The following is a 15665-nucleotide window of genomic DNA, read 5'->3' on the forward strand; positions in this document are numbered from 1 at the left end:
TTTTATACAAAACTATGATTCGCACTCACATAAAACTAATTTCTCTTCATTTTTTTAGTTCATCACCAGAGGACAAAGACACTAACGTTTTGGCTGTGTCTTTGTCCTCATCTGAGCTGAAACGTTTGTGTCTTTGTCCTCTGGTGATGAACTAATTAAACTAAAAGAGAAGTTTGTTTTATGTGAGTGCGAATCATAGTTTCGTATAATAGTGGTTTAATGGATTGATGAAAGGTAAATTATACAGAATTACGGAATTACAGAATTACGGAATTACATAATTATGGAAGGGCAAACAACTTGTGGAACTTATTTATGAATTGGAAATATACTTTTGAAATGACACAGATCAGACATCTGATAAAAAATATCTGCTTTCATTTTGATAATGAAGTGAAAGCAGAGATGTGAGGAACAACAGATTTGCATAGCAGCTTCCTTATTTATTGATTATGTTTAGTCACTTTTTCACCTAATGCTTTTTTACTTCATATTTCATGTTTAAAATTACACACAGTATTTCTTCTCCCTACACCAGCTATAATTAGCATTAATATTGTGCATCTTTCCAAACCAAGACTGTTGAGTATGTCTTTGAATGAACTCTCCTCTACGTCACATCTCCTCACTGAGGCCTCTACAGTCATTATCTAAAATAGCACCAGTTGAAGAACCTCAAGAGCTTCTTGAAACAGCCCAGACCAAAATATCCTGCTCCTAAATTTAGCAAGGAAATATTTTGCATTGCCAACACTGAGGAGAAATTATGCAGTACAACAGTAAGAAATATAAGAGTATTTAAAAAAAATTGTATACAAAGCTATGATTCGCACTCACATGAAATTTCTCTTTTTGTTTTTTTAGTTCCTCACCAGAGGACAAAGACACAAACGTTTCGGCTGTGTCTTTGTCCTCATCTGAGCCAAAACGTTTGTGTACCAAAGATATTAGGCTGTAATTGCTAAATTTGGTTCTTATAGTGGATAGCTCACCCAAAAATTATTTGAGATTGTAAAAACTTCACAATAATCCATCTTCTGAAGCAAAAAGCTGCATGTTTGTAATAAACAAATCCATGAGTAAGGCATTTTTAACTTAAAACTGGATAAAATACAGGCCATAATATTGCTTTTTTCAGTGCAAAGGTCATCTTGTCTGAATTAGCAGAAAAATATGCACAAATCAAGAATTATTTACAAGCTAAAACTGATTTTTTTTTTTTTTAAGAGTTATTTTTGGTTTTTATTATAATAGGACAGATCTTAGCTGGGCAGGATCTGGAAATGTCTTCAAGCCGGGATTCGAACTTGGGACGCCAGTAGCGTCATGGCGCTATTGGTTGGCATGTTGCCCACAAGGCTATTGATGCTTACGTGCAAAATCAGATTTTAGGGATTTTAATATGAGAGGAGATGGACTTTTTCACTGGTGGTAGCATTATTTTGGACTTTGGACTCATATTTTAGTCAAAAGTGACGATTTAAAGTTAAAACGCTTTAATGATGGATTTATTTCTTACAAAGACGTTAGCTGATGGACTAACTTGTGGATTATTGTGATGTTTTTATCAGCTGTTTGGACTTACTCTGACGGAACCCATTCACTACAGAGGATCCATTGGTAAGCAAGTGATGTAATGGTAAATTTCTCCAAAATATGAAGAAACAAGCTCATTTACATCTTGGATGGCCTAAGGGTAAGTAAACTTTTAAGCAAATTTTCATTTTCATGCCTGCTCCCAGAAATGTTAAGTGTATTTATTTCCCTGTAGTGTATTTATTACTGCAAAACCATGTTTCCATGGTTTAAATGATGTTGTGTATGTTATGTCAGCTGTGTCTATGTCAAGAAAAGCATGAACACAGGATGTTGGATAGCCACTCCCTCCACTGCCCTCCCTTGAAACTACAGGGGAAACAAGCCAGAGTCTCATTCAAACCAACCACACACTGAGACAGCAAGGAATTCACACACACACATGCACACAGACAAGCACACATCAGTATAGACGTGCTCCAGTACAGAGGGTTACAGACACACACAGAGGGGCTTCCCTTGTGAAACTACTCACACACAACTGTCCATATCCCTTTCTACCTCTTGCTTGCGCACTCACACTCACACACACACACGCAACAGCTGTCAACATGTTTCTGCAAAGAGCTTTGACCCTGTTCATCCTGTGGGGTAAGTTGTTATTTACTTAAGAATTTTTTCCAGAAAAATTGTGATTTGCATCCCAACATTGTATGTTCAAAGCATTTGGACACTCAAGTTTGAGTTTCCGGAAAACTGTTGCCAAGAAAACGCGAAAAGTTTGTGAATTTGCATCATATTGTGTCACTTTCAGATATTTTACACTCTACCATTGGATGCTGTTTGAGAATTATGCATTCTTAGTTAGCATATTAGCATGTGTCAGTCTGTAATTGCTTAAGAATGGAAAAATTATTCAGTTATCTAGTAATGCCTATTGTTTGTATGTGATACTTATCTAATGGTTAATGCATAACAAGCACTGTAAACAAACTTCAAGGTCAATGTATTTGCAAAAATGTACATGCTTAGTTTTTATTGCATGTAAAAGCGTTAAAATGTTGCTCATTTTAAGCCCGTTTCTCTAAGTCAGTTTAGTTAAAATGTATCCATAGTTAAGCGGTATGAGTTAAAAATGTTATTTAACCTTCGTACCTGTTACACAAGGGGAAAGTGGTGGAAAATTAAAATTAAGCTCCCATGAATGGGAGCTTTGGATACACCTACCTGCTTTTTGCACTCTTGCTCAGTATGACTCAGCTCAACTGTGACATTATTTATTTATTGATGTATTAAACCTGTATTCCCTGAATTCAATGGGACAATCCCTAATGTTCTTCTTAGAGAATTTCTTAGAAAAGTCATGTTTGCAGCTGACACACTGACACCTGAAACCACCTGTCGTCTCAGCGCATCTAAAGCTGATATTGATGTCTGCAATCAGCATTATTGGTGTCCAACAAGTGTAGACATAACAGATGAGGTGTTGACATGAGTAATAAAGTCTAACCTTACATTGGAAACATGACTCAACATCTTAAATTATACTATGAATATTTCAGTGATACAGAAAATGGCATCTGACTGACCGGTTTGATATATCTGCATGTGATATGCTAAAATTAAAATGCTAATAGTTTGTAGACTTCCCCAAAATTTCCATGATGTCTTTTTTGTTGCCATTGACCCTGTTCAGGTTCTGCGTCATGTATGCGGTATCAGGCTGACTTCAACATGATGGGAGTCACTGGTTGGATCCTCTTCGACTCTACAGAGCACAAGTCCACCGTTAATCTCACAGGAACCGGCATATGTCGATTAAATATTTCCCTCACTACGTTCCCAGTTATGTACGGCCATTTTGCATCACCCTGCCAAAAGTCACACATAGGAGATAGTGTGTTCACGTTTTCTGTAGATCAGCCTCAGGCTGCTGTGAATGTATCCACTCTATTTGAACAGCACCTCAGTCTGGATGCCCTTTCGGTGCTGGTAAACACATGTAATGGTGCAAGGATTTGTGCCGGACTTACTGCGGAGTCCCAGGCAAGAACTTGGCAGGCACGTTTTTTCACCCCCGTGGCTGGAAATGTCTACATCCGGCAAATTACGGGTGTAGCAGGGGCAAGGGTTCTCTCAGATCTAAGAAATGTCAACCAGACCAGGACTTTTCCAAATGTCACGATTTTGGTGTCACAAAGCTCTGCCACCAGCTGCAATGCACTTCTCGGTAGCCTGGATCCCAAGAGTCTTACAAAGCTTGGCGTCATCAGTGTGGGATCACCTCTAGAACCTGTTAAGTCTCGATTGGAAATACCCAATCTCAACTCTAATGTCCGCTTCGCCATTCTCGACTTGACTTCAAGCTACATGTGTGCAGAGATCCGAAGCCTTGCAATGAAAGCAGTCAGTGCTGTTGTGAACATGCAAGGAATTAAAGGTTCCTTCATTTTCCATCAACCATCTCCGTTCGAACTCACCACCATCGTTGTTAACCTTACAAACCTGAACAGGAGAGTTGGCCCGTACCACGTTCATCAGTTTCCCCTACCCCAAATGACATCTCCATCAGCTGGCAGCTGCAGTAACAACAACGTTGCGGGTCACTGGAACCCGTTTAATGTGAATACTCAGGCACCGGCGTATCCGCCACCAAAAGGCTCCACTCATGATCTCTTTGAGGTCGGAGATCTGAGCTCCAGGCATGGATCTTTGGAAAATACAAATGACTTTCAAGCCACTTTTACAGACTGGAACCTACCTCTGTTTGGGCGGAATAGCATTGTGGGTCGCTCTGTTGTAATACACATGCCCAACTCAACCAGATTTGCCTGTGCAAGTATCGGCTACCCTGGCGAAGTGACTGTCGCCAAGGCTGCCTTTCGTGGTTTGGTTGTGGGGACGGTCCTCTTCACCCAACTAAGTGGTGACCCATATTCTGATGTCTCCGTATTCATGGACCTGTCCTACGGACAACTTTCTGCACCTTCTACGGTGAAGCACAACTGGCACGTCCACAACTATCCCATCAGCACAGAGACCGACAGTGACAAGGGATCTTGTCTGTCCACTGGAGGACACTGGAACCCATACAACATAGACAACGCGGACAGTCTATACGCTGTTAACTGTGGTCCCGACAGCCCTTTTGCTTGTGAAGTTGGGGATATCTCTGGCAAGCACAAGACTCTGGACCTACAGTCTGAGATGGGAACGGTGGCAACCAAGAACTTTTTTACTGACACCACCTCTTGGGTGTCTGGAGTGATTGGACGTTCCTTGGTGATACATAGTCCAAACCAAACAGGTCCACGGATAGCTTGTGCAAATCTTACCTTGTACCGTTTTCCCTCGGCTCGCTCTAATTCTTGGCTTGGTCCTGGAACTTCTGAAGGTCAAGTCCGATTCTCCCAAGACTCTCCTCAAGGACCAACAATTCTAAACATCTCCTTTACCGGGCTTAACACAAGAGCTGGTGGCTACCATGTCCATATTCTTCCAATCAAGAGCACCCAGGAACCTTGCTCGGATGCTAACATCATGGGACACTTCAACCCGTTTTCTGTGAACGCAGCCTCATCTCCAGCTCCAGGGAATGGGACGGTTGACCAGTATGAGATTGGAGACATCAGCGGGAAGTTTGGAGACCTGACCGGTCAGAACAACTTTCAGAATCACTACATGGATAGTAATATGCCGCTTTCAGGACCAAACAGCATAATTGGCCGGTCTCTGGTCATACATTACACCAACGGTACAAGGTTAGTTCCTTTACAGATTGTACATTCTCAAACAGTCACCTCCAGTGTTGGGCATGTTACTTTTAAAAAATAATTAAAAAGTTACTTCTCACAAATAGTAACTGAGTTAGTAACTGAGTAACATCATTTTAAAAGTAACTGATTACCAGGGAAAATAACTATTGTGTTACTTTTTTAAAAAAAAAAAAGTCAAATAACTTGGATGCCCCCAATATTATTTTTAGTTTAATATAGACATTTTTAGTTTACTACATATATATATATATGTATATATATATATAAAAAGCTTAATAGAACAGTTTTTTAAATATCTGACACTTAGCATCAGTCAGTTAAGCATTATAATATGACATTATGATAATTTAGCATTAAATGTTAGTAATTAGAACTATAGTAATTAGAATAATCATGTATTAATGCATATTTGTCATGTTTACTGAACTTAGTGCTGGAGGTGGTGCTTAAGATATTGTTTGTAATTTAGTGTTTCTATAAAAAAAAGGGGGGGAAAATACTGATAAGATAACAAAACTACTGTGAATTGTACTACTAAAAACAATTTAAAATGCACCAAGGATTAATGAGCTGCTGCGTTCATGAATATTAATCAGCGTATATATCACTGAATATTAATCACTGAATATTATTCCAATTATCATTCAAACTGATTTGCTGAAGTAAAAACAGGGACGATAATAGGTGAGCACCAGCCAACGCTCTGTATCTTTCTTTGCGTGTGTGTGAGACAAAGCGACGGCTAGTCATGTGCCTTCACACTCATGTGTCATGTGCCTTCACGGTTTGTCAAAAACAGGTACACTGCACATCTATTCAGATGAACTGGAAAATACAATTATAATAATATTTAAATAAATGAAAGTAATGCCGCATTTTATTGTCAGTAAGGGTAACGTGTAAACAGTAATTCGTTTGATTATTTGTTACTGACAAAAATAACGGCGTTAGTAATACGTTTATTTATAATGCGTTAATTCACTGGTCACCTCGCACAACATTTTGACCTTTGAATGAAATATAAGATATTAGTTTGCTTCTCTTCTGTTAGAAGAATACCATAAATAGGTGAGACAGGAAAACAACTGCAGGTGCAGGTCGTGATACAACTCAAAGTCATAATTCTGCATTTTGTCTCAGTTCTTCTTTGGTAATCTGCTGCATTTGAACTGACAACGAGATCATTTTTAACAATCTTCCCAGAAGGCATAATTGAGTAATCCGGAAAATACCTCATATATTTTTTCTGTGCAACGTTTTAGAATAATTATGTTTTCAGATATCTGAAATGCCTAAAAAACCAACCTGTCATGAAAAGCATGTGTGGGATGATTTACACAGCTTATTCCTCTACACACATCATTCGGTGTTTATCTAAACAAGTAATACAGCAGACTCACTCAGGAATGTGGGAATTTTTTTTTTTCAACACTTACTTGAACATGGTCAACTTAAAATGGTTTCTTTCACTATTTACAGAATGAGATGTGCAAATATCTCGGCAGAAGACTCCCAAGATGGAAACTGGGTGATCGCCAAGGCCATGTTCAGTAACACTGTGAATGGCACAGTGACGATGGTAAAAAGAAAAATATATCATATAAGAAGATTTCAAAGTGTTCAGAGTGTTCAAAACTCTTTTAGCTTTCTGATTGGTTGCCAGGACCATCTTGCTAAATGGCTTGAATTGCCTGTTTTGAATTGTTTCCACTGTTCCCTTGGTAGCTAAATTACAGGGAACTGTGAAAAATGAGTATACCCTCATCTCTACTGTCTCCCACACTAAAGTGTTTTAAATCTACCGTCACTTTAAATCTGCCACAAAAAGATGACGCTGCTAATAATGCTGGATAGAGAAGGATGGGGTGGAGAGGGGAGATGGGTTACTGGGTGAGGCTGTGGTTGTGGAGGGGTACAGCTCTTCTCCTGCTGGGACGGTATGCAGGCAGATGGATCTGTCACATGCCGCACAGCAAACCTGCAGCTGTCTTGTGGTCTTGGTGTTGCGTGCAGAAGAACGATACACACGATTTACAGCAATGACTAATAATTTTATATTTATAACACATTTTGTCCACAGCATCTGGTGCATTTAAGCATCTGTCTCTAATTTTTTTTTATTTTTGCTTCCACTCATTTAACCCATTCCTAAAATATTGTTTATACAGTAGTTTATTCATATAAAATATTTGCATATATTAATACACTGTACACGTCTTTAGTCCCAGCTAACCTTTCCAGATGGCAGCTATGGTGACGCTATGTTAGAAGTCGATGTGCGGGCATCACAATCATCGAATGTAAGTTATATTTTATCAGGGTTTTTTTTATTAGTCATGTTAGCGATCACAATAAAATTTAATTCTACTGATTATGAGGAATTCTACTATTGGTTTCTAGCTTGCAGAGGCTTCCTGGTACATCGCAGATAAGCCGGTTGGGTCAGATGGTACATGTCCTGGTGAAGGAGAAACATATAATCCATTCAACATGACAAATGTGAGAAACGCCTATTTGCTAATTGAATTTTAAAAATATTATGCAAAATAATTTAGATGGAAATCATGCTATCTCAGGTGACCAGCTGTTCTCAGGTCAGGACTCTATCCTGTTTGGTTGGAGATCTGACAGGCAGACATGGATCCATAAGTCTTACCAAGAGACAACTGTACAGTGACATTCTCTTGCAGCTGGCTGGAGACTTCACAGGTAGCAGATATGAACTTTAAAGCTTGTGCAGATATGATATTTTCATGCATTTTATACATAAAAATGGTCTCACTGTTTTACCCGCAGTTGTCAAGAGGTCATTAGTTCTCAGACTAAGTAACACCACAACTGCATGTGCAGATATTCACCCAGAATCCCCTTCTGCCATGCAGACCTTCCCCAAAATGTCCTCCTTCAGCAGGTATATTCTTCAGATCTTCAGATTATAATTCAGATGACAGATTATAATGTGTTTATTTATTTATTTATTTATTTTGTCTTTTAAAGCAGGGGTGACCGATCTTTAAAGGCTGGTGTCCTGCAAAGTTTAGCTCCAACTCCAATTAAGCACACCTGGACCACCTAATCAAGATCTTCCTAGGTGTTCCAAAAACTTCTAGGCACTCGAGTTGGAGCTAAACTCTGCAGGACACTGGCTCTCCAGGACAGAGTTTGGACACCCCTACTTAAGCATAAATGAATAATCACAAATCACTCATTACGTTATATATAAAATCTATTTTTGCATGAGCAATACATGTTTTATTACAACACATTTACTGTTGTGTACAGGTATGATTTCCGTAAGAGAGTAGCAGATGTGTTGAACCTCCACATATCCAGAGTTTCCATCTTACCCGGTTCTCCTTCACAAGGGTCTGATGGGAAATGCCAGCAGGTCAATTATCTAGTGTCAGGTAAACAAAAGTGCAGAATATGAGGTGCAACTTTTGTCGCTTTTCAACCTATTGTTTCACACGACATCTTAAAAATGTGAAAAAAAATGGTGAGATGCTCGTCTGACACCTGTATGCATAGACCAACAATTAAAAGTAGGTCAATATTTAATGGAATGGAAATAAAATGAATAATGTATTGTTAGGCAATCTTCTAGTCTATTAATATCTCTTATACAGATATATTTTCTATAATGCGTAAATATATACATATAAATTGTCCCACTTTATATTACGTGGCCTTAACTACTATGTACTTACATTCAAAAATAAGTACAATGTACTTATTGTGTTCACATTGTATTGCAAAACACTTTGCTGTACAATGTAAAAACATGTATGTTCACAATAAGTGCATTGAATCAAATTATTAATTTAGATGTAAGAACATAGTAGTTAAGGCCACCTAATATAAAGTGGGACCATAATTAATGTTGTAATTTATATGATCACACCATCTGTTTCACACAGGTTGCAGCAAGAATAAAGGTAACCAAACCAAAAATAACAAAAACCCCACAGGTTACACAGCATTCTTAGGTTAGACAAACAGAACAACCACCTTACCAATGACTCAAGCACAAACTGAGAGCTAGATATACACAAACTAATGTAAAATGAAAAAAATAACTGGTGTTACTTATTTAAAAAATTAATTCAGATCTTTTCTTAGAATTTCAAAGGTAATGCATTACTTAACTAGTTGCTTGAAAAAAGTAACATTATTATGTAACTTGTGTTACTTATAATGTGTCACCACCAACACTGGTGCCCGAGGACTGATGCAGGAGTGGGCCAAGGTGGAACCGGAGGGAAAGAAAAGCCGACAGAGCCAAAGGGGTGGAAGGACAAGGCGCAGGTGAAGGATTAGAAGTCTGTGCCACAGGCAGATCAACGACTAACCAATGTGGAGCTGGAAGTATGAGGAAGCCCTGTGGAGCCGAGGGGACAACAGTCTCAGCTGGAGCCGAGGGAGCAAAGAGCCACAGTGGAGCTAAGGGACTGCAGGGCCAGGCGCTGACAGGGTGGACCTGAGGTGACTAGACACCAAAGTGGAGTCTCTGTGCCGAGGACTGAGACAAAAGAGGAGAACCCGATGACCAAGGAGGAACCAGAAGTAAGGAGGAGCCGACAGAGTTGAAGAGACAAGGCACAGGTGAAGGACTTGAAGTCCGTGGCACAGGCAGATCAACAACTAATCAAGGTGGAGCCAGAGGGATGGGAAGCCCTGTGGAGCCGAGGAGACAACGGTCCTAGCTGGAGCTGAGGGAGCGAAGAGCCACAGTGCAGCCATGGGACTGCAGGGACCCGGTGATGACAGGGTGGACCAGAGGCGACTAGCAGCCAGGGTGGGCACAGGGGGACTTAGACAGAAGCGGAGCATCTGAGGACCAAGGTGGAACAGGAGGGATAGAGGAGTTGACAGGGCCAAAGGGGTGGAGAGACAAGGCACAGGTGAAAGACTAGAAGTCTGTGGCACAGGCAGATCAACGTCTAACCAAGGTGAAGCCAGTGGGACAAGGAAGCCCTGTGGAGCCGAGGGAACAGTGGTTCCAGTCAGACCCGGGGGACTGCATGGACGGACGATGACAGGGCAGACCCGAGGTGAATAGCGGGCAAGGTGGAGCCTACGAGGAATGACGGGCAAGGACATCCAAAGTGGAACTAATGGGTCGCCACTCCAGGCCAGGACTGATGACATAATGGTGACCAGAGCAGGAGACACTAAGGAGACTGAGGAGTGCTAACGAACTGGACAGTGCAGGCAGGGGTGAACAAACAGGCTCAACATGAACACACGAGCCTTAAAATCCAAAAACGGCCCTCTCGGCTGACAAAGAACACACAGGCAACACAGAATTATCCTCTCAGGGTGACACATAACAAGAAGAGAAGGTTGGAGGCTGGGCAGGAGCATTAATGCCAACACAGATTTGGTGCTGACGGAGCCAAAAGGGTGGAGAGACAAGGCGCAGGTGGAGGACTGGAATCCAAGGCATAGGCAGATCATTGACTATCTAAGGTGGAGCCAGAGGGACGGAAAGCCCTGTGGAGCCAAGGCGACAACGGTCCCAGGTGGAGCTGAAGGATCGAAGAGCCACAGTGGAGCCAAGGGACTGCAGGGACCAGGCGATGACAGGGTGGACCTAAGGCAACTAGTGGCCAAGGTGGAGCCCAAGTGCCAGAGTACTGAGGCAGAAGCAGAGCACCTGACGACCAAGATGGAACCAGAGGGAAAGAAAAGCCGACAGAGCTAAAGTGGTGGAGGGACTTGGCACCAGAGGACTGAGGCAAAAGCGGAGCACCCGAAGACCAAGGTGGAACCAGAGGGAAGGAGGAGACGACAGAGCCAAAAGAGTTGAAGGGACAAGGCGCAGCTGAAGGACTGGAGGTCAGTGGCACATGCAGATCAATGACTAACCAAGGTGGAGCCAGTGACTCCCTGTGACTCAAGGGGACAATGACCCCAGCTGAAGTTGAGGGAGTGAGAAGCGGAACCAACTGATCACCCGGCCTAGGAGGAGTGATGGGCACAGAGGTCCAAAGTGGAACTAATGGGTCATCACTTCAGGCATTGAATGCCGATAACTCAGGCCGAGGTGACTTAATGGTGACCAGAGCATGAGACGCTGAGGAGACTGAGGAGAGGCAGTGCAGGCAGGGCTAACAAACTGGACAGTGCAGGCAGGGGTGAACAGAAAGGCTCAACATGAACACACAAGACTATCCAAAAACATCCCTCTCAGCTGACAAAGAACACACAGGGAACACAGAATTATCCTCTCAGGGTGACGCATAACAAGAAGAGAAGTTGGGAGTGGAAGGCTGGGCAGGATCATCAATGCCAACACAAATCTGGTGCTCGAAGGAACCAGTAGAAATACAGGAGATACAGGACTGGGCAGATCCTGCAGGAACACAGGAGATTAAGGGTGGCTGAGTAGAATTAGTGGAAACACTGGAGATTCTGGGCTGGGTGGAATTAGCGGGAACACAGGGCATTCAGGCCTGGGCAGAACCACAGACATTAGTAATCTCATTCACAGTCCATCTCCTCATAGAATTTCCTCTATGACAGTCATTGTTGCTGGCTCACATCTGGTCAGACGTGGTTAGCTCAGGCTCCGGGGGGATCTGTGGCTCTGGCATCGGCTTTGGCTCTCTTATAGCTGCAGGCTTGGGCTCAAAGTTTGCTGTAATGGCTGGACCAATCAGACTCATTCTTATTTGTTATATTTTACAAATAATCCAAGCACAAACCAAGGACTAGATGTACACAAACTAATGGGGGGCAAAACAGCACTGTTGTGACTTTATGAACTAATGAGTAACCATGGTAACTGATGAACACAGACAAGGAAAACTGGTCTAGAACCAGCTAACAGGATATATATATATATATATATATATATATATATATATATATTCCAGTACAAGAGCCAACAGAAGAGAGCTACACTTATTTTAAATCTTTTAAGAGTTGAGTGTCTCTTCATGTGTTTTTCAAGGTGTTTGATTGCTGCTTTCCTCTCCTGAGCTGACTTAGTATGCTTTGTCTGTCAAGACAATGAACAATCCTGTCCTTTCAAAAGACACAAAAAAGGAAAATTGCAGGGTAATCTGATGCATGGGTGGAGCGTAGAGACCCTGTGATCTTGCACAACATTGTGAAACAGGAGAGCGGTATATGGCAGGGGTCTATACCACAGAACAGCAAGAGCAACTGAGGAAACAACAGAATCACTTCATTTTTATTTTTTTATTTGTATTTGTATTGTATTTATTCATTTATTTTTTAGATGGAGTCTTTTATAAAAAAATCACTTGAATTTTATACCTACAAGTATATATAAAAAATTAAGAAAATGTAACGGGTGTTTTTGTGATTGAGTTGTTGAGGGTTGAAATGTATATAGTTGCATACTAAATATAAGAGAAAAAAAAGAAAAAGAAAAAAGAAAAAAAAGAGAGAGACACTACAGGGAAAACTAATAGTTGTACCATGTTTATATTCTGACATTCATTTTTACTGAACAAAAATCCTTTACTGAAATGAATTATTGTCTTAGAATTTTTTTGCAACTATGTATTCCTAGTTTTTTGTATTTTCTTTTCTTCTTTTAAATTGTTGTTTTTTTTTTTGTTTTTTTTGTACTTTTTTGGCACCTACTGTATCTATAACCTATGGAAGCCTGTTTCCGCCACTGAATAAAAAATAAAAAAAAGGTATTGTGACTTGTTATCTCACAATTCTGAGAAAAAAAGTCCGAACTGCGAGATACAAATTCGCAATTGCGAGAAAAAAGTCAGAATTGTGAGATACAAAGTCGCAATTATGATAAAAAAAAAGTCAGAATTGCAAATTTATATCTCGCAATTCTGACTTTATTTCTTGCAATTTTGAGTTTATATCCCGCAAATGTGACTTTAGAACTCGCAATTGTGCATTTATATCTCACAGTTCTGAGAAAAAAAGTCAGAATTGCAAGATGTAAATTCAAAATTGCCAGGAAAAAAGTAAGAATTGTGAGATAAAAAGTCGCAATTACCTTTTTTAGTTTTTTATTCAGTGGCAGAAACGGGCTTCCATAATTACCTGCAGGTGTGTGATGATTGTTAAAACATGGTGAGAATTGTTTTGTTTGTTAGTTTTTTGTTTGTTTTGTTTTCTGATTTTTCTTAACCTTTGACTTTAATAAGTCAACAAAATAAAACAAAAGTTTTGAACCACACTTTTTACATTTATGTTCTGAAAATTTAGACAAAATTGTAACATATTGATGTTTAATTTGCATACATTTATTTTGTTATACAAAAAATGTTTACAAAATGATGATACATATTAGTTATATTTTTGACTTTTGACAAAAATTAAAATCACCCCATGATTTACCCAGCCTCAAGCCATCCTGTATATGACTTATGACGAATACAATCTGAGTTAAATTTAAAAATTCCTAGCTCTTCCTAGCTTTATAATGGCAGTGAATGGGTGTTGAGATTTTGAAGCCCAGTAAAGTGCATCTATTCATCATAAAAAGTATCCACAAGGCTCTGCGGTGTTAATAAAGGCCTTCTGGTCGGTATTTAAAACTTTAGCCGTAATCCATAAACCGTAATCTCTATCTTTTGCTAACTGTCATATGCCCGTTCATGAAAGAGTGGCAAATTCTAAGTACAAAACAAGGATTTGTAAAGAAAAATATCAGAGGATTTCATTATGCGCCAAGAGGAGACTGGTTTTTCTTGCTGTAAACAAAACAGTTCTCACGAGGGCATATTTTCTTTGGAGGTTACGGTACGCCTACATCCTACGACAGTTAGCGGAAGCAATGGATTATAAAGTTTTGAATATGGATATTTTTCTTACACAAATGCATCGATTCACTTCAGAAGGCCTTTATTAACCCTCCGGAGCCGCGTGGAGTGCTTTTTATAATGGATGGATGCACTTTTTTGGGTTTCAAAATCTCAACACCCATTCACTGCCATTATAAAGCTTGGAAGAGCCAGGACATTTTGTAATTTACCTCCGATTGTATTCTTTTAAAAGAAGAAAGTTACACCTAAGATGGCTTAAGGAAATTTTCATTTTGGAGTGAACATTTCCTTTAAAGAAATACAGTTAAAGTCAAAAAATAAACCAAGTTTATAAAACTGTGAAACATTTTAAATTTAAATAGACTAGACGTTTATTGGCTATCATTATAACAACTTGTTTTCCAGGTGAGGTGAGCCAAGACAAGCTTAAATCAGTTAAGACCAGTGACAAGATGGGTGTTTTCAAAGAATCACAGACGTGCACTCCAAGTAAGCCTAAACTCTGTTTACCAAGACTTATTACCAAAGTTATTAACAAGTGTTTTTTTTTTTAATTTATCACCTGTAATCTTTTTCTTCCTCAGCTGGAAACACAGGACTGATGCTGGTCCCCTGCAGGATGTTACTGTCCGTCATGTCGACTGCAGTCTGTCTGCTCTGGCTCCTGAGGCACTAGATGGACCTTTTAGCGATATCATCACAGCACTGCCTTCATTACCTGAATAAACCAGGACATGTTCGGCCCAACTCCAGGAATACGTCAAACTGTCAATGTTGCAAACCAAAAGTTTAAAGAACATTTGTTTATTTTGTCATGTTAGACACCCATATCCTTAAAAAAATTATATAATCATGTTTCACAATCGTCTGGATCTTGCCATGGTGAAAAAAACAGCATATGCTGGTAGGTATGTTTTGATGCTGGTTTAAGCTGGTCTTTAGCTGGTTCTTTGCTGGTTTATGCTGGTCCTTTGCTGGTTCATGATGGTCATGTTGCTGGTCAAGGACCAGCATAAACCAGCTAAGGACCAGCATAGACCAGCAAAGGACCAGCTTATACCAGCACCAAAACATACCTACCAGCATATGCTGTTTTTTTCACCAGGGTGCTGCTCTGTTCTTAATGGGATTAATGGGCATGTCTTTTGTTGTAAATTCCTCAAAAGCCTAATTTAATACTGTATTATACTCCTTCCCTGTGATTTATTTCTATTCGGTGTACATTTTGTGTGATGCAATCCGTGTGAACACAATTCAACCATTGTTTTCATGCCGCGCGACTCTATAATTTGTTACATGAGCCTGTGAAATGAAGTCTTACATCTTTGTTTGTGTTTTTGCGGGTGCCTGGTGGGTAAATTATTAGTATTACTCATGTAAAGGTGTTTTTTTAAATAAAATAATTATTCAGAAAGGATGTAAAGACTTTTTACTTTTATAAAAACACTACATCAAAGAATACTGAAAAGTAGCATAACTGTTTTCAACACTGATAATAATAATGTATTATTATAATGATTTCTGAAGGATCAGGTGACAATGAAGACTGGAGTAATGATGCTAAATATATTAAAATATATTTCAA

At 39.8% G+C, this 15665-nt stretch overlaps 1 protein-coding gene across 1 annotated transcript; it reads left to right on the forward strand.

Moving 5' to 3' along the window:
• The first annotated feature begins 1938 nt into the window (after window positions 1-1938).
• Window positions 1939-15486, forward strand: cusr (Copper-only SOD repeat protein). The gene is made up of 10 exons (XM_051095415.1): window positions 1939-2187; window positions 3233-5297; window positions 6792-6891; window positions 7535-7612; window positions 7713-7811; window positions 7889-8021; window positions 8109-8223; window positions 8595-8719; window positions 14486-14569; window positions 14665-15486. The coding sequence occupies exons 1-10, from the start codon at window positions 2148-2150 to the stop codon at window positions 14754-14756; spliced, it is 2931 nt and encodes a 976-aa protein (XP_050951372.1). The 5' UTR covers window positions 1939-2147; the 3' UTR covers window positions 14757-15486.
• Window positions 15487-15665: the final 179 nt, after the last annotated feature.

This window comes from Labeo rohita, chromosome 22 (assembly GCF_022985175.1).
Source record: "Labeo rohita strain BAU-BD-2019 chromosome 22, IGBB_LRoh.1.0, whole genome shotgun sequence".
Taxonomy (NCBI): Eukaryota; Metazoa; Chordata; class Actinopteri; order Cypriniformes; family Cyprinidae; genus Labeo; species Labeo rohita.